This window comes from Felis catus, chromosome X (assembly GCF_018350175.1).
Source record: "Felis catus isolate Fca126 chromosome X, F.catus_Fca126_mat1.0, whole genome shotgun sequence".
In the NCBI taxonomy this organism is placed as follows: Eukaryota; Metazoa; Chordata; class Mammalia; order Carnivora; family Felidae; genus Felis; species Felis catus.
The window spans coordinates 66,473,202-66,494,033 of record NC_058386.1 but is presented as its reverse complement, the minus strand read 5'-3'; the positions used below and the strand labels follow the sequence as shown (position 1 = coordinate 66,494,033).

The 20,832-nt window shown below is 38.6% G+C and overlaps 1 protein-coding gene across 2 annotated transcripts in view; it reads right to left on the bottom strand.

The window, feature by feature from the left end:
* The window catches only part of SH3BGRL (SH3 domain binding glutamate rich protein like), an 86,668-nt gene that overhangs the window by 41,220 nt on the left and 24,616 nt on the right, over positions 1 to 20,832 (bottom strand). The window contains exon 1 of one of the 2 annotated variants that reach the window (XM_045050650.1): positions 9,717 to 9,740. The exons of the other annotated variant lie outside the window; for it this stretch is intronic. Coding sequence (XP_044906585.1) covers positions 9,717 to 9,725 — 9 coding nt within the window. The 5' untranslated portion in view covers positions 9,726 to 9,740. Of the gene's footprint in view, positions 1 to 9,716; positions 9,741 to 20,832 lie in introns of those variants that run through there. 2 annotated transcript variants of the gene reach the window in all.

The following is a 20,832-nucleotide window of genomic DNA, read 5'->3' as shown; positions in this document are numbered from 1 at the left end:
GGGGCTCAAACCCACAAATTGTGAGATCATGACCTGATCGGAAGTCAGATGCTTAACCAACTGAGCCACCCAGGCGCCTGAGGCTTTTGTTTATGATAAACATATAATGGCTATTCACAGTAAGTAATGAACAATTGGTAAATTAATGCACTGTGCTTCTCTTTTGTTTCCTACTCCTACGGTTCACTGTTAATATAAATGCTTTTGTCTTTGTAGAGCTGTTACCACATCATCAATGCAGGCTTGCTAATCCTAATAGCCCTTGTGTGGAAAAAAGACTAAAATATATATATATGTGTATATATATATATATATATATATATATACACACACACACACACACACACACACACACACATTTACATACAAGTTTTGTTATCCCTACTAGATTACAATCTCCTCAAAAGGCAGTTCCCACATCTGATTTGTGTTTGTGTCCCTCAGAATACCAGAATGCTTCACACATTGTGGGTATTCAATAAATATATTTTTTAAATGTTTATTTACTTTTGAGAGAGAGAGAGAGAGAGAAAGAGAGAGAGCAGGGGAGGGACAGAGAGAGAAGGAGACAGAGGATCCAAAGCAGGCTCTGTGCTGACAGAAGAGAGCCCTACATGGGGCTCCAACCCATGAAACCCACAAAACCCGAGATCACAAACCGAGCCGAAGCAGATACTTAACTGACTGAGCCACCCAGGAGCCCCTTCACTAAATATTTTTAGGTAAAGGCCCCTTCAACACAGAAGACCTTATTTAAATCACAATGCATTGCTGAAGAAGTGAATAAAGTACACCAAAGATGGCCAATGGGGCTAAAATAAACTCTGGTCTCTAGCTTAGAGACCCCTCCTCTGGGTTCTTCTTCCTTTGTTTGCTGCTCACGCAAACCCCCCCCCCCCAAAGATATGGAAGCTGACGACTATAAATTACCCTCCCCACTTGCATTTGGTGTTCAGATCTTTGGAGAAATGGTCTCCTCTGAGCCCACCTGTGTTAAATAAATCTCCAATCCACCAAGATCTCTGAGTGCCACTTGGTTTTTCTGCCAGCGTTCCAGCCTGATTCCACAAGATATTTGGTTCCCTGACCAGAAAACCCAACCGCGCTGGCCCATTGTTGCCACTGGCTTGGGATAGGGAAAATGGTGAGACGGTGAACAGAATGAGGGATTGCAAGGGAGAGGGCAAGTCCTGCTTGAATTTCAGCAGTCTCCCGCTCAGGTGCCTCAGGCCGGCCCCTGCTCCACCATTCCCGCTGGACTCGAGGAAACTTGGCAGGTGAGGACCTGGACTTGAGGTCAGAACCATTATGACTGGGGCCCAATCTAGTCAGGCCCACTCACGACAGTGGAAGGGGGACCTGATCACTCCCTGAGACTTCAGAAGTCTCACAGGTAGGAATTCTATGGGAGGGAATGTAATAACCTCTGGTGTGTATGTGAATGTGAATGTGAATGTGCTACTTGGTCTAGCCTGCCTGCCAAATACGATTCTGTGGCTCCACAGGTGGGTGCCCTTGGGGTCCCCAGGGGCTCACGGAGTCTGAATGGGCCCATCTGAAATTCCATGATGGATGACACAAGGTCTGTGGCAGCATCAGAGTGGTTACTGATCATGAGTCTCAGGGCTGGGACTGCTGTGGCTGAGCATTGCCTGGGTTCCTTCGGGACACAGACAGGAGGGCATCTGTCTGGTCTCCTCATTGGAGGGGGTGCCCCTGTCCCTCTGTCTTTGCAACTCCACCTGGTGGGAGCATTGTGGGGTCAGGACAGAGCAAGGAGGGGGTTTTTGGGAGACTGTGGAATTGCGATAGCCCCTGGCACATTGGGGACCCTATATGAGTTGGAATGGTCCACTTTTGGTGTGGGGGGCCCTCTGGGGGAACCTTGGATGTCCCAATGGTCTGCTGCATCTGGCATATTGTCTGCAGAGACCCAGGTCACCCTGATCAATGTCCATGCATCGACTCCTGGCTTGAAATTGCCCCAAATCCTCCGCCTTGGGTGCAATTCATCCATAGTAAGAAGAGCCAGGCTAAGGTTTTAGCCACTTTATCCGGAAACTCACCCAGGGAACCAAAGAAGCGACCCACCACTCTCCTAGTGTTCTGCCTCCTCATGACTCATTAGGCTCCCTCCCCCTCCCCTGAGCTTGAAACTCCTCCCCCCTCTGTCGCACCACCTCCACCGCCCATTCCTCCTCCCCTTCTGGGCCTGGAGAACCCTCCCCCACAAGGACCAGATGCCAGATTGTGCCCTAGGCCATGCGCAGGCACCTTCGGCCAGGCGCAGGCACTCGCCAGATGCCGGTCCACATCTGCTGGTACCAAGAGGCTCTCTGGGGGATCAGAGCAGGGGCTGAGAAGGCCATAAATATGCCCAGAAGCAAGGGGATTCCCCTCCCCCTGGGGATTATTATAAGAAACTATGTGAGGATTACACCCTGTTTGCTCCAGAGGCACAAAAGAGCCATGACAAAAGGACAGAGAAGGTCTAGCCGCCAGAACCTCCTTAGCAAGGGGTCAATGAACCTACTGCAAGGGGAAAGGACATTAAAAAGAATAAGTGTCCCAACCAGGGAAAGTCCCCAAACCCCAGCTGATATCAGGAGGAACCTTGAGAAGGGGACCTTATTGGTCTAGCCAATATGGAATCAGACTAAAAGGGGACACTGACTCTCTCTCCCTGTTCCTCTGCCTAATAGAGTTGAAGGATTTTACCTCATACCCCAGGTTAATGGCTATAATTAGAGCCAACTGTGGTTAGTCTACCCCGGGACAGGGACTTTAAGGAATATTCCCAAGCAGTTGCTGCTTATACCTTCCCCTCCCCCTCATGTTTCTGCACCAACTTGGGTGTGGTCCTGTTCCATCCTAAATGTCTCAGGCACCGTTGGTTCCTCCTCCCACCCTCCAAGTCAAGGAGCAAAGTGCGCCCCCCTTAGACCACCCATTTCAGATATCTCCACTGGTGCTCCAAATGAAAATTGACAATGGGGAAAAACTGATTGACTTTTACGTGGACGCAGGTGAAACATATTCGATGTTTAAACTAATTTAAGTTTATTGGATCTGTCTTTAAAGTTAACAGCAAAGGTCAAATAAGCTCATGTTATCTCTTTTGCAATTTGTTAATGATAGTTATTTTTTCTGTCTCAAAGTTTTCATGGGTAATTAAGATAACTTTCAAGGTCCTTGGTAACCTGAAACTTTCCAGATAGGATGGAATGCTAAAGCTTTGATTACTGAACATAGGTTTGTGTTTTCAACTTCTTATTGCTGAGAAATTAAGGCTATTCGGACCTATTGGAAAACATGCTTTGTACTTAATTGGTTCATGAATTTACGATTTAAAAAATTCTGATGTAAACATCTCTTAGTTGATTACTAAATCCTCAATTGGAGACTAAGGTTTCCTAAGAGTTAAAATTCTGCTAAGTGTACTTAAGACTGATAAAAATAAAGAAAAGCAACCCTGTATGTAGGAAAGTAGGAGGTATATAAGAAAGATATAAAGAATGGAAATACAGTTTTGTTGAGGGTAGAAGAAAGTAATTTTGTCCTAAATGAGACTGGTTATTTGGAGAGAAATGGTTTTGGGACAAAATTTGAAGGCAAAAGAAGGTTGTAGAAGGTTGAGATGAATGGAATTTTAAAAGTACACTGGTATAAGGTTGAAATTCTGCTTTTCTCTCTGCTCAAATGACAAAGTTTTCTTGAACTGTTGATCTGCTCTTGATAAGACAATGCAAACAAAGGTCTGTCCTCCGGGAAAATCAAAGTTTTAGGTTTCATCTTTATCAGGTCTTTGATTACTTAGTTAAAACTTCTCAATGTTAAAGCTAGGTTTTGATAACAACTATATAATGCTATACATTCACCTTTGGGATCTTTTATTGCCACTTTGGTTGAATAAATAAAATTTTAAGATTTGTAATGATCTGTAATCCTATTTAGGATGCACTTATGACTTCCTGGGGTTTCAACAAACTTCTCAGGATTTAAATGTTAAATGAAGTCTTCTTGATCAAGTAGGCCCTTTTATTTGGGATGCTAAGTTACTTGGAAAAGCACTGTCATACAATGGTAAACCTTAGGTTATATTGCACAGGTAAATGTTGTAACTGCCCAAATATATGCAATTCATAAAGTTTTAATGAACTGCCCAAATATATGCAATTCATAGAGTTTTAATGTGTTGATATAAGGTCATCACAATATTCTGATTACTTGAAATGTTATGTGTCACAGATATAACCGAATTTCTTTGTCAATTGCATCATAATGAACTCTCATCAGATCTTTAATGATGTTTATTTTGAGATTTTGTCATTTATAATCATTCTTATTCTCTCACAAAACATGTTTCTCCTTCAAGAAGATTTATAAAAAGGACTTGAGGACAAATGCAGGTATTCGACATCTTTAAGATTAATTCTAAAATGGGTAAGAATTTCCAGAACTAAAAAACTGCATTCAAATTGAGTAAGAATTAGGAACATGGGAGTAAATGAACTGAGGAAGATTATAGTTTTGTGATTCTTGTTGAAAATATTGCTGATTCTCTAACATTTCCTCTTCCAGTTAAGGAAACTGTCTCTTAGATATCTATGATATGCAAAAATGTCATAAAGTATTCATTTGTAAACTGAAGCATTTACCTTTTCTCTCTACATAATTCCCCTGAAATTCAAAAACCCTCAATGAGTATTCTTTCCTTCATGGCAATTAAAATTGTTTGCATAAGTTCAATAAGAATCTGTTCATCTTGTAACAGGTCACCGTTGGAAATACTGGTTATTTTACCAAGGCTTTGACTGCAATAACATAATTGAGGATGACATTCATAGACTCAGATATGACCACACAGCTTTAAGGAACCAGAGTTGGCTTTATAAAACATGGAGCCATAAAGCTCCTTGGAAATGTTGGCCTGGTGCCTTGCTTACAGAGTTCCCAGCAGCCTCACCAGGTGAGTAAAGAAGGTCACTTCCTGGCAGGTGCAAAACCTCAGGATATCTTGAGGACCTCATGAAGAGGAATTCGCCAAATTCTACAGACACTGCAGGCCTGTATGATGGCAAGTATTTGGCTTGGCTTCTGGCCTGGAGAGGCTACTAAAAGTTCAACCCGGAGATTCATTATAAAAGGTTCCAGCAAAGCAAACTTTAAAAGATCCTCATGATCAATCATTATTCTTGCTGAGCCAGATTTGTTAAGACTGGGTTTATTCTACAAATGCAAATGCATTGGTTTCAATTTGGCTATCTCTGGAAAGCAGGAATTTTTAGAGAGAACAACTATGTTTCAACAATGCACTGTTATGGATGTTAAATTCTACTTATCATTGTCTTTAAATGTTTGTTGTTTGCCTAGACTAGACAACTTGAGGTAAACTCCAGAAAAATTATTACAGTATTTCATGTATAGGCAATCTTCTCTGCTTGTGATTCTATGGGGATAATAATAAGACCCCATGGGCATACGATTATTTAAACAACTGGAAAACAGGATGGATCTCTAAATATGCAAACCATATCTTCCTCAAACCTCATCTGACAGCTACCAGAAACCTGCCCCTTTCGAGGACTTGGAGATGGAATTTACAGATATGCAACCAATAGAGAATTCATTTTCAGGTATCACCCCATGGGCCCATCACTCCAGAGCTAAGAAGGCCAACTCAGAGTAACCTCAACCTGGTAAAGTGATCCAGATCCAGTCAACCCGCTTAAGCTGACCCTCAAAAAGACACTGGCCTCTGAGATCCCCAGCCCTGTTCCAGCCACAGCCCAGAAACTGGCTGGCCTGTGCACAGCAGAAGCCAGAGGAATCAAGCCCCTGGGCGTGAACCTAGCCCAGGGGTTTGGATGCAATTCTGCCAGCCCTTGCCTCTTACTGGTGTCATAGCCCTGATCTTACTTCTTACTGTTGGGCTGATAGAGACTGCACCAACAAGCTGGACATGGGACAAAAGATGCATGCTGGGTCTCACATACCTCCTCTGGATGAGGGGATTATTAAATATTGCCTGTATATTATGATAACCTCTCTCACCCTCACAACTGCCACTTACCCACTTTGCCCCCAGGATTGTTATATGACAATAAGGGGATCAAGGACATTCAGCACCTTCACCTCCCTTCCCCACAAGGGAAAACACCCACTCTCTGTCAGTCACCCGGTACCCCAAGAACTAAGTATTGGACCATAGAGATAACCCAAAATATCAGGAACCCATGTCACAACAAGGGCCTCCAGAGAGGGAAGTGAGCTTGCTACACTTACCTTCCTCAATGGGGGAAATCTCAGATGGGGGAGGGGTGCAAGACAGTGCCCTTCAAAGGTTATAAAGGATACCCAGGACAGGGTAATAGAAGCCATAAAGGCGACCACTCCCCCAGAAGCCTACCAGGGTTTGAATCTTTCAGCCCTCAATGAGATGCTTACCAATTCCCCACTCCAGCATTGGGCCAACACTACTCTACAAGTCCTCCATACAATAGATAATCACACCCAAACCTGCTGGATGTGCTTGCCCTTCAGCCAGAGGGCTTACTTAGCCACTCCTATCCCTTTGACCTTGGAAGCTCCTGAAAATCTCAAAACCAACACCTCTGTCTTAATTGGACCCCTGGCCACTGGGATCCGTCTCACAAATGCCAACAATCTAATCTTTACAGTCCCTGAAGTTATGAATGGTACCTCTCTATGTGGAAGAAATATAACCTTAAAGAGGAATACAACCCTATGTTCAACCCCTGGGGTGTTCTATCTGTGTTCTAATTTGGCCTACTGATGCTTAGAGGCCAACTGGACTCAGATATGTTATTCTGTCTTCCAAACCCCAGAGATATCCATATACACTGAAGATAAGTTCCTAACAGCCTTTAGCCCCAAGTCCCAGGCTAAACAGGGAATCCTGCTACCCATTCTGATAGGAGCAGGAATTGCAACAGGAATAGGAGCCAGAATAGGGGGCATAGGTTCATCCATAGGACTATACCATAGACTATCTCAAGAGATAAATGAAGACATGGAATGGGTGGCAGATTCTCTGGTAACCTTACAAAGCCAAATAAACTCTCTGGCGTCAATGACCCTCCAAAATAGGTGAGCCCTTGACCTCCTCACTTCAGAAAAAGGAGAGACTTGCATCTTTCTGGGGGAGGAATGTTGCTATTTTGTAAACCAGTCAGGAATAGTTACAACTAAGGTTAAGGAACTCAAGAAAAGAATTCAATATAGACAACAGGAAAGTATCAATCAATGAAAAGGATGGGATCTCACAGATTGGGCATCCTGGCTTCCTGACCTGGTGGGGCCCCTCCTCTCCATAATTTTACTTGTATCCATCAGTCCCTGTATACTGAATGCTGTGGTACGTTTTATTGAAAACACTGTTGCTCACCAAACTACAGCACGTATCTTAGCCTTCTGAGAGTACCAACCTGTAAAACTGAAAGGTGATGCCTACTAAAAGTTTTTTTCTAAAAGGCATCAAAGGGGGGAATGTTGGAGAAGTGAATAAAGTATGCCAAAGATGGCTGATGGGGCTAAAATTGACTCTGGTCTCTGGCTTAGAGACCCCTCCTCTGGGTTCTTCTTCCTTTGTTTGCTGAGCACGCGAAACCCCCCACAGATATGGAATCTGACAACTATAAATTACCCTCCCCACTTGCATTCGGTGCTCAGATCTTTCAAGAAATGGTCCCCTCTGAGCCGGCCGATGTTAAATAAATCTCGGATCCACCATGATAGCCGAGTGCCGCTTGGTTTTTCTGCCAGCGTTCCAGCCTGGTTCCATAACAGCATCATTTTGATGGTTCTTGTCATGAGAATACTAATTGGATTTATTCTATTGGCACTGTAACCACTGTAAAAGTAGTTAGTAGTAGTATTTTTATCTTTCAGTCAAAACCTGTTTTGATCCAATTCCAAACAAGAAAACAAAGAACTTGAGAAAAGCAGAATAAATGAATTCTCAGTCCCAAAAACTAAGCCAGAAAAGAGGCAGGCAAAGAGATAAAGTAGATAAAAATGCTTTATAAGCATGTCTGACTCTTCCCAGGTTTTTATCTTCCTCTCCCCAACTTCTAAAACGTCTTGTTTGTAGACATTAAATAATCTTTCTTAAAGCTGTTAACCAAATACTTTATACATGAGCCACTAGAAGATCTATTTAGAATTGGTTAAAGTTCAAAGATGACTATATATGTACAACTGTTTTCTGTGCCCTGCCTGTATAGTTTGAGAAGGTAAACAAGTCAAAAATGAAAAATACACCCTGTGGCAACAAGCATGAATTTACATGCCGTATATAGGCACAATATCCAAAAGTTCATAAAAGATGAGGCTCAATTAGGGGCGCCTGGGTGGCTCAGTCGGTTAAGCCTCTGACTTCGCTCAGGTCATGATCTCATGGTCCGTGGGTTCGAGCCCCGCGTCGGGCTCTGGGCTGACGGCTCAGAGCCTGGAGCCTGTTTTGGATTCTGTGTCTCCCTCTTTCTCTGACCCTCCCCTATTCATGCTCTCTCTCTGTCTCAAAAATAAATAAATGTTAAAAAAAAAAATTTAAAAAAAAGATGAGGCTCAATTAAAATATTCATGGAAATGTGCACTGTTGTTCAACATTTTAAAGTTAGGTGGTGTCTTACTACTTAACTACTGCCTTACAACTGGTCAGCAGAGATCGCTACCTGAACATAGTCCCAAATAAACATGACCTGTCTGATCCTGTAATTTATAAGTGTCCTTTCACCAATCCTTTTCCTTAGCTTTCTCTTCCACTTTTTTTTTGTCTGTGTTTCATAAAGAGTTATAAGGATCTACATAGTAAAGGCACATATGTCAGATACAAGGATTTTAGAAGTCAGGACGGAAAATCAATTGGGCAGATAAAAATGATTCTATAAAAAAAGACTGAATGGATTAATGCATACAATGTGCTAAAAACAATGTCTGATACACATTAAGTAATTCATGTTACTTTTTGTTATTACTGATATTATTATTTCCGTAGGTGAGGGAAGTGGTATTGGTGTATCGGTAATACTGGTGTATTTTGACTTAACTTTGAGTCAAAAAACTAGGTTCAAAATAATAGATATATGATCACAAGCAAGTCATTTAAATTTTCTGGGCCTCACTCAGTGTCCTAATGTCCGAAAGAGTGACATTAGTACTTATGCTCATGAGTTATTAGGAGTATTAATGTGAAATATGATAATATATGTGAAAAGACTTTATAAATATAATAAGGATTTAATTCAATAAAATTTCTTGACTTTTCTCCCACTACTGTACTTCTCCCTTGAGTCTATCTAATCCCCATGGTTCCAACTATCCAGGCTGTGTCTGCTTTCTGAGGGTTCCCTGGTACGTCAAAACCATATTAAGATTTCTTTGCACTATTATTCAATTCTATTCTATTCTATTCTATTCTATTCTATTCTATTCTATTCTATTCTATTCTATTCTCTCACACACACATACCACAAAACTTACTGGATTTCAGATCGGTTTCTTTCTTTTTCTCCTAGAATCCTATGTATTGTATCTTAAATAGTTCCCTGGACCTAGACTAATTCCAAACCCTACCACTTCTTTTATAAAGTCATTATTCATTCTCCAAACTGTGTAGTTTTCAGCTCTTTAAGAAAGACTTAGCTTAGTCTACCCAGATCCTCAGCTCCATAGCCTTAGTTACATGTAGCTACCTGATTCATTTTGATGTTGCATATGTTGCTCAAAATGTAGACTCTTGAGTCACATTCCTACAGATTCAATAGGTTTGCAGCATCCATGAATGATATTTTGAACAAAAATCCTGTGAGATTTCTGAAGCCAGTAGTCCCCTCAGTACACTGTGAAAAAACAATGAAATGTTTATAGAAAACTTAATATTGAGTCTTTCACCAGTCCCCTAGTCATATCTTTGCTCTTACTGTTGCCTTCTTTCCATCTCTAATTGTAAAAACCTTGCTTATTTTTTGAGATCCAGCTCAAATGTGGTCTCCTAGTCAATTTCCCCCATACCTAACACAAATGTCCATTTCTATTGAATAAGATATGGAACATTATCAGCACTGGGGTACAAGGAAGGAAATATTGAGAGATCATAGAGTCTCTGGGCTTTACAAACCAAAGTTTTATATCTGAGTATCTGTCCTTGAGCTAATAGAAACTGGAAAGGAATACTGGCAGCTATATCAGGACCAACTACTGATAATGAGAAGTAAATAAAAAATATCTGTTAGAACACTGTACTAGTAAGGAGTAGTCAAGTGATAACCCCAGTGGTCTCAGGGAAAAAGATGGCTGGTTACACAACTACCTAAATGAGCTTATGCAGTTGGGATTGGCCATATAATAAATAACAAAGAGGAAATAAGAGAGAGAAAGAGAGCTAACAGTAGGGTTGGCAGTGACACACGAGAAGAGTAGAAGGCTTGGGTATAGGTAATAAGTGGCAAAATAGGGATTTGAACCCAGAGCAACCTAATTTCACCACACTAGTGGATTTTCAGACCTTGGTGTGACTTGGAATATAATTTAGGGAGTCTAGACATGGACTCAGGAATCTGCATTTAAAAAAGAACCAGTGCAAGTGGGCAGTCTGTAAATTATATGTAAGAAATGGTGAACTTTGCTTTTCACTGCTTGCTTGAGGTCCTATTTCTTTCCCTCTCCTCATATCTATGTCATCTTTTCAGAGGTATCCAACTACCTAGCAGGCCCAAGCATTAAAAAGATAAATTCACTGAACTCTTTCCTCTTTGCCTCATCCTTGCAAGCTCTGGGTTCTTAAAATTAAACTCCTTTAAACTTTCCAAAATATGAAAGCAACTATCTTTCTGTGACAGTTTGGTAGTGGTCTCAGCCAGACATACTATTTCCTGAACGCTTAAGCTCATAAATACATTTTTTCTTTGTTAAAGTTAAATATCATCATCATCATCATCATCATCATCATCGCCTTACATTTTAGCAAGTGCCCACTATGTGCTAGGTGGCATGGAGCATATCATATTCTCTCTTAATCTTCAAAAGAAAACTATAAGGTTGATATTATCTTTATTTGTCAGAAGAAGAAATAGAGGCTTTGAGAGGGAAAAGTTAAGTAACGTTCTCAGTATAACCAACAGAATATGATAGTTTAAGCCACTACATGGGATTCGAACCCATGCAGTCAGAACCTAAATTCTGCGCTCTTAATTGCTCAACCCTATAGCTGGTGGAAACTCAGATATTTCATGACTACTTATAAGCTCATTATTGTCTACAATAACTGGCATAAGTCAAAGACGCCACAAAAATTTTAAAGGAAGGCAAAAGGACTTAGTTCAAAGCTAGAATTAAAACCCTTCATGATATTAGAACATGCTTGGTAAACCCCTATTACCAAGCTTATACACTCATGATCAAGTATTTAAGTTTAATGATTTTAGAGGGAGACAAAATTGAAAAAAAAATGAGTAACTCCAGTTAAGTCACATATGAGAACTTTTAAATTTCTATAAGGCCTATTGCTATGTTAAATATCATGCATCATCTCACAACAGAAGAAAGTTTTTTTTCATGTTATAGGAAAAATATGCAATGGAGAACATTTTGTTGTAAAATAAGTTATAAAACAATGTAATCAACAATAGCATCTATTGGCTGTCTTTGGAAGCGAAATAATCAGAACATTGGAAGAAATAAATCATTAAAAGCTTAAAAAGGAAAAGTTGCACTAAACTGTTCATAAATATTCTTTATAAATTCATCAAAGATAACTAAAAAGAAAGTGAAGAAAACCATTTCCTCATGCATAATTCAGAATTGATTTTATAATATTCACTCCATTACTTTTAGCAAGTGAGCAAGTATTTCTACTTTGGTATAACCTATTTGTAATGGGAATCAACTTCCTCACACACAATTTGAGGAATTTATAAAGGGCCAATCAAGGGGCACCTGGATGGCTCAGTTGGTTGTTTCCAACTCTCGATTTCAGCTCAGGTTATGGTCTTATGGTTCATGAGTTCAAGGCCCACATCCAGCTTTGTGCTGACAGCACGGAGCCTTCTTGGGATTCTCTTTCTCCCCCCCTCTCTCTGCCCTTCCGCTGTACTCTCTTTCTCAAAATAAACAAACTTAAAAAAAAGAAAAGGCCAATCAAGTGGCCACCTGTGTTTTTGTGACCTGTTTCTAAAGTCCTGTGAAAAATAGATTAGTCTGGATCATGGAAAGAGCCTAGGCAGTAGAGTTAAACATTAATAGTAAAGTCAATCAAAGATGAAATAATCTGTTGAATGATGGTCTAGAAACAGCATAAGTTTAACCAACAGGATATTAAAAAAAAAAACAAAAAACAATACGGTAATGAAGACAGGCCTGCCAAATGAGGAAGTACAAAAGTAAACCACTGCTATAATTTCTGTGGAAATCAAGTTTACTAGTTAAAATTCACATTTTCTTTACCAACATTAATAGTAGCTGACTTTTGTCCTTCCTATTAGAATAATGCTAAAGTAAAATCCAGGGTATGGATCCTGGCTCTGCAAATTTACTGGCTATAAGACCTCAACCAAGTTACCCAAATACTTTGAGACTTGGTTTTCTTATATGTAAAATGGGCATACTATACCTATTTCACAGCGATGTAAGGACTATATGAGAGAAGAATGTGAAGTGCCTGACTTTGAACTTGGTACCTCCAAAACACTGAATAAATAGAAAGTCTTTCCACAACCATTTCCTCATTTTCTTCTACACATTCTTCAAACTCAACCCAAAGTTCTACCTTTCCTAGAATATATTTCAGGCACATTGATTTTCCTTATAGTATCTGAATTCTTATAGCAGTGGTTTCTGATCTGTGGTCGAGATCACTGTGAGGAGGGAAAAACAGAGTTGTTACTGTAAATGATTTACAAAGCTCTAAGTACAGGAAGCATTTTCTAGAGACTGAAAGAATAAGTCTTGCACTGAAACATTTGACTATGTTTTCCTATATATATATATATATATATATATATATAGAGAGAGAGAGAGAGAGAGAGAGACTTATGTAACTTAAAATACAAATTCATTTCAAAGCGCTACCAAATTCATGGTAGCTTTTTGTTATTATTTACTTTCTTAATCAATGGATAATAAAAATTCAACTACTATTATGGTTTATTTCCATATTTATATTCTGAAAAGCTGTATCCCACTATTACAAGTGGCTCTATAGATGTATGATGCTCTCCAGTTGTTTATAGCAGACCTGGACTAGGGTGAAAGTGAGGCACTCACCTATAGTAAAATTTTAAGGGACTCCAAAAATCTTAATAATCAATATAAATAATATTTTAAAGAAATTTGTAAAATAAAAATTAATGCAAAAAATATATGATGAAAAAAATCAAAATTTTAAATAGACACGATCCGACAAGGCCTTAAGGTCAAGTAAGTTAGGTATGTCAAGTCAGTTAGGTAAAGTAAGTTAGGTTGAGTGCAGGGTCAGATGCTGGTTCATAAACATATTAAGAATTTGATCCTGGGAGCGCTTGGGTGGCTCAGTTAAGCGTCTGACTTTGGCTCAGGTCATGATCTTGCGGTTTGTGGGTTCAAGCCCCGCATTGGGCTCTGTGTTGACAGCTCAGAGCCTGGAGCCTGCTTAGATTCCGTGTCTCCCTCTCTCTCTGCCCCTCAAGCTCAGTCTCTCTTTCCCTCTCAAAAATAAACATTATTTTTTTTAAAAAAAGAATTTGATCCTGCATGTCTAAGGAAAAAGGAAATACTGTATCATTTTTTCACAATATGAAAAGTGTTTTATAAAGTGTTCAGCTAAATGTTTGAAAGGGCAAGCTAACCTATGCCTTGAGTGACTTCACAAAAACTGCTGTCTTAGCATGCAAAAACCAGAGCAAGCACAGAACAGAGAATGAGAAGAGAAAGAGATGGGTATGCATTTGAAAATCTGAATTTAGTGGGGTGCCTGGGTGGCTCAGTCGGTTAAGTGTTAGACTTTGGCAGGTCATGATCTCATAGTACATGGGTTTGGGTCCCACATTGGGTTCTGTGCTGACATTTTGGAGCCTCAGGCCTGCTTCAGATTCTGTGCCTCCCTCTCTCTCTCTGCCCCTACTCTGCTTGTGCTCTGCCTCTGTCTCTCTCTCTCTCTCTCTCAATATAAGTAAATAAAAAATTTTTAATAAAAAGGAATAAAAAAGTCAAATTTAGTAATAAGAAAAAAAGTTCTGGGTGAGTATCAATTAAGCAACACAAATCTTGATGTTCAAGAAGGCTTACAGATAGCCTATTATTTTCCAAAGGGAAAGCAAATCATCTTTATCATCATTATCATCACTACTCTTTATTGAACACTTACTGTATGCCAAGCATTCCACTGAGAGCTTCTTGTTTAGTCATCATAATGATCCTGTGATGTATGTGTAGACCTATTACCTTCATTTTATAAAGTGAGCTTCAGAGAGGAACTTGTATACAATGCTATACCTAGTAAAGGATTTTATAAACAACATGAATTTATCCAAATATATCTGTAATAATAATAATAACAAAAGTAATAATATCAAATAACATCAAACAGTTATTGCTTTAAGCACTGTACTAACTATATTATCTTATTTAAACTTTAGAATAGCCAAGTAAGGTAGGTATTATTATCTCTGACTTACTGAGGCTTAGAAGTGTGCATGTGTGTGTGTGTGTGTGTGTGTGTGTGTGTGTGTGTGTCTATTTGAAGCAAATTTCTAATCACAAGATGGAGCCATTCCTGACCGGGGTGCCATGTCAGGAAACTAAAATTGAGATAACTTTTGTGTTCCTATACATGTTCCACTTGGCCAGAAACACAGTATATCCAGTCAGCCAATCCCAAAATGCCAGGCCAACTCTGGGCCTTCTCACCCCAAACAAGTTTGACTATGTGGCCCCAACCAACTAGATATTTTCTATTTTTCTCTTCCTTCTTCTTTATTCTTTATCCTATAAAAGCTTCCTGCCTCTCTTCGTGCCCATTTTGCAGTTCTCTAAATGGAGACTGTCTGCTTCATGAAGTGTTAAGTAAAGTTTGTTTGTATTACCTAAATTGTTTAATCATTTTTAAAATACACACATATATACATATATGAATATACATATATATTTACCATTTACTATATGACAGGTATTATGCTAACTACCACACACATTATTTCATTTAATTACATTTGTTAATGTCCAGAGAATATTGCTACTGCAGCCTTGTACCCAAAGCTGACACTTTTTCAACTGGGGTCTTCTAACAGCTTGGCATTATTGTTTATGTGGCTGAGTTTCATATAAGGCTCACTTATGAAAATGAATAAACATTACAAAACCAAGACCAAAGAAGACTCTTGGAATTTAAATGTAATATATTCACATTTTAATCTCAAAACAAACTACCTAGCATGCTTGTGTGTTTTTTCTGACAACTATGTGTTATTTTTCTACCCTAATAATCAATTTTCTGATTATATGACATCAAATGAGTGTCCAAAATACAATTCTGACACTACCTGTAGTTAGATTAGATACCACAAATTGGAGGGCTCAGTGTCAGGACTGCCCTCAATTCAGATGCCAGCCACTTATTTCTACGAGTGGGAATCCCAGGAAGCCCATACTTCCAACTACAAATTCAAGGATTCCCACAACTATCCCTGCTCAAGATCACTAGAACAATTCACAGAACTTAGGAAAGTTCTAGGGAAAAAAAAACCTCTTACTATTAGTTTATTGTAAAGGATAGAAATGAGCAGCCAGATAAAAAGGTACATAGAGTGAGGTTTGGAAGAATGCCAAGTGCACGAATTTTGTCCCTATTGAATTCGTGCATCAGCAATTCTCCTGGAATGTGAATATATTCACCAACTCAGAAGTTCCCCAAACCCTGTCATTTTGAAGATTTTATGAACATTTCAGTATATAGGCATGATTGATTAAATCACTGGTTACTAGTGATTGAACTCAATCTCTGGCCCATCTCCACTCCCTAGGGGTGGGAATGAAACTTCCAACTCTCTAATCATTTGATTGTTTCTTCTGTAGCTCAGCTCTCATTCTGAAGATATGTTGAGGTCTTGCCCTGCCAAGAGCCACCATATTAGCATAAAATTAGGTGTGGTCATTATAAATAACAAAAAGCACTCTTATCATTCAGGAAACTCCAAGGATTTAGGAGTTCTGTGTCAGGAACAAAAGAATATATATATATGCACACACACACACGTACATATATATATACATATATATATGTATATCTATACATACACATATATATGTTATACCACAATGGAATTCTAAAATTTAAATGACAAGTCATTGCGAAAACTGTTAGCACATTAATTTTGCACAAATTGAAATTGATCATTCTGTTTTGAACGTAACTACACTTAACTTTTCAGCAAAAATTTGACAAACTCATCACAAAATTGATGATATAATCCCCATTTAATAGCACTTTAGTTAAACTAGTAACTGCTACCAGTTGGTAAGAGTTAGGAATCCTCCTTCTAATCAGCTATAGCAAAAAGTCAACTGTTTTGTAGCAGAGGACAAAAATCCCATAAAATAGTTTACTACTTTATTTAGATCCCTAGTTTAAATGGAAATGATTAAAAAAAGAAAATGTCCAAAACTATAACCTAATTTTTCTATTCTAAAAATGACAACAGATACTGATATCTTCAAAAGCTAATAATTTATACAAAATGAAATTCAATTTTCTTCATTTAAAGCCTAATGTCAGAGTTAGGCATGATGAGTATTCACTTGACTGCAAATTTACAAATAGAACTTCATCTGCAAATCCATATTTTTAGGTATATGTCTGGTGAAATGTGTCATTCTTGTCAACAGAAAACTATTTTCCTAAAAGAGTAAGAGTGGACAACACTTATATTCACAGGCTTCTACTAAAATTATATTTAAACTTATTTCTATGTGAAAATGTTTCAAGAGCAACCCACTATAGTTTTTCTGGCTTTTTTTTTTCTGTGGAGCCACAGACTACCAACTAGTGAATGTATCAGCCTTCAATATGTCAACACATTGTTCTCAGGAGCACTGACCTGGGAGTCAGTTGACTTGGAATCTAGTTCCTGAGCTGTAGCTCTATATATATATATATATATATATATATATATATATATATATATATATATATAATGAGGTATTTTAAATAGCTAATTTCCAAGGAAGCTTCCTACTCTGTCATGCTGTTGTTTAATGAAGTCTTCCACTTTAACAGACAGAAAAGCCAGATAGAATAAGTGATGTGCAATTCTCCCTGAATCTTTACCTCCTCTAGAAAAGTAAGTTGGAAAAATAAGTTTTTCCTGAAGAGTGTTACATAAAGAAGTATACCTTCTAGTGACCACTCTTTCAACAGAATAGTTCTCTACTTAGTTTACAGGGATGAAATTATTGATGTTAGAAGTACAAACAGCTAAAACTCTTCAACCTACTGTGACCTAATTCAGAACTCCAAGAGATCAATAATCTCATTTGGGGGAAAGTAACTATAGAAAATGCCTAGCATATTTTTGTTCTTAAGGCAAGTGAGAGAAACCCAGCTTTCATCCCATTTGGCTCAGATTCAAGCTGAAATACAGGAATCCACTGGCGTATCTTCATGTCTAAGAGTCAGGGCCACACATTACAGAGATGAAAGTACTCAGGGTTTTTATGTTGAAAACAGTACTGCCAAGGGCGCTTGGATGGCTCAGTCAGTTAAGCGTCTGACTTCGGCTCAGGTCATGATCTTGTGGTTCACGAGTTCGAGCCCCACATTGGGCTCTGTGCTGACGGCTCAGAGCCTGGAGCCTGCTTCGGATTCTGTGTCTCCCTCTCTCTCTGCCCCTCCCCCACTCATGCTGTGTCTCTCTCTGTCTCTCAAAAATAAATAAATGTTAAAAAAAATTAAGAAAATAGTACTGCCAACTCAGGTCATGATCCCACGGTTTGTGAGTTCAAGCCCAGCATTCGGCTCTGTACTAACAGCTCAGAGCCTGGAACCAGCTTGGGATTCTGTGTCTCCCTCTCTCTCTGCCCCTCCCCCACTCATATGCCATCTCTGTCTCTGTCTCTCTCTCTCAAAAGTAAATAAACAAAAAAAGAAAATAGTACTGCCAATATTATCACCACTTTAAACTTGTAGAGGATTTTAGAGCTTATAAAGTTTACCATAGTGTTCTCAAGGCTCTATTTAACCTATCTTGTGACTTGTATCCTAATTTTATCTCAAATTACTCAATTTGCTCTATCCACACCAGGGATTGCCTGTATTTTCAAATATGCCAAACTAATTTACTCTTCTAGGTCTTTGCAGTTGCTATTATTCTTCCTGAAATGTTTTTTTCTTGTATGTCATCTACCTGGTTCTTCCTTCTTTCCTTTGGACTATACAATTATCATCTCAATAGTGAGACCTTCCCTGACCACACTACCTGAAGTAAGTCTCTTGTTATGCTCTTAAACTAAACCCTGACCTCTTCCTTCATGGCACTTATCACAAGTTGTAATTACATATTTCTTTATGTGTTTACCTCTTTAGTATATTTATTTTCCATTAGATGTAAGCTTAATGAAAGCAAAAGCTTTATCAATCTTGTTCATTGCTGAATGCCCAGGGCCTAGCACAGAGCCAAGCACATAGAAAATGCTCAAAGTATAATGAATGAATATACATTCATTCATTCTTTGTAACAACCTTTGGAATAGGAAGAGCAACTACTGGTATACTCATTTTCTAGTTGAGGTCACTCAGGTTCACAGAAATGAAATGATCTATAACATAGCTATGAATGGTGGAACTAAAACTCAACCTCTGAATTTCCTACTCAAAACCCAATGTACTTTCTACTACACCACATGTCCAGTAACTCCCTAATTACTAGTAATGCCATATCATTTAGTCATTGGCACCTCCTCCATACCTTCTGGAAATGAATTCTAGGCACAAGAGATGAATATGCATTACAGACTTCCTTAAAAAAGAGTTACCCAATTGTCTATGTTCTTTTCAAAAGAGTACCTCCATTTCATCCAACCACTCAGGACTCCCAAATTTTAATAATAGCGTATCTTAAAATCTCTAAGTCCAAAATGTAATTTATAAGCTATAGCTCATGTGTCATACTAATGTCATTTTGTTGAAAAAATAGAATTATATATTCAAATAATATGAACAAAGTAAAGTGGATTGACTATGTACCATAGTTTAAAATGGACTGTTCTTCTTGTAAACACATTAATAATAATTACTACTAGGCGAGTCTATACATATTTACGGGCAATCCCTGTAATCATGTTTTCTAGAGCCCTAGTATCTAAAATTGCCTGCTTGATAAAATATACAAAAGAATGAAGCCACCCTCTGTCAGTTTATTTTGTAATGATTTCTGTAAATTAGAGAGTGCAGAAATCCAAAAAAATGAGTGAAGTATGTTATCCTGTGAGTTAACATTACAGACATTAGTTCACCATTTATTGTACTAAGCCCACTCTTGGCTTAGGCTATTTAACAGCATGTACAGCTTACCAAAACTGAAAAAAACAATGACAATTTATTTTCAATTACATTATTTAAAGAGTATTTGTAATTTAAAAGTTATTTCTTAAAGCTTAAATAGCAAATGAATTTATTGTGCCTTTAAGACTTAACCAAAGACAGCAAGAAAATAAGTCATTTGTAAAGCAAAAGTAAAAACTGATTTTCTTTATGCTAGAAAGCTATCAAAAGTTCCATTTGATAGTTTGTTCAACAATTTTTGTGCATTCTTTTTTTTTTTAATTTTTTTTTCAACGTTTATTTATTTTTGGGACAGAGAGAGACAGAGCATGAACGGGGGAGGGGCAGAGAGAGAGGGAGACACAGAATCGGAAACAGGCTCCAGGTTCTGAGCCATCAGCCCAGAGCCTGACGCGGGGCTTGAACTCCCGGACCGCGAGATCGTGACCTGGCTGAAGTCGGACGCTTAACCGACTGCGCCACCCAGGCGCCCCTGTGCATTCTTCACATACACTCAAGCCCCAAGGGTTTTGCAAGAAATTAGGCAGGTTCTCTATTCTGAAGTAAATCTAGCAGAGTAAGGGCATATGGTAGTGGGAAATGTAAAGAACAAAACATTTTGGCTGTTTTTAAGTAGAAAAATAAAATGGAACTCTTAAATGAGAGATTAATTAATTGCTTTAGCAATGGCTTTAATAATCGCCTTCAGATCACAATAAAATGTGGCAGTTTTAAATTTAAAACTGAAAAATTTGCATGTTTTTAACTGATTTGGGGTCTAGCAAGCGATTATTCAACATTTGGCATTTGGCACTCCATTTTTCACAATGATACCATTGTTGTGAAAAGCCCAAAGCATTTATTTCAGGTACAATTTTACAAGTTTCCTCATGATAGGCTTAAGGGATCTGTAATACAGGCAATGTTAAATCCAACTTTACCTAAGAAAAATAAAAGTAGTGACAGAATCAAGTGAACTGGCTGAGAATATATGATTTATCAATGGAAGAGCAGGGAATTCTATTAGTTTCCTACTGTCACAATAACAAATTATTACAAATTTAGTGGCTTTGATCAACACAGATTTATTCACTTACAGCTCTGGAGGTGACAGAAAATAGTCTAATGGGGCTTAAATCAAATGGTGGCAGGGCCAGTTACTTCTGAGGGCTCTAGATGGAATTTCATTTTCCTAGCCTCTTCTAGTTTCTAGAGGCTACCTGCACTTCTTGGTTTGTGACCCCTTCCTTGCTTCACTCCAACCTCTTATTCCCATCATTATATGTCCTAAACACCCTTCT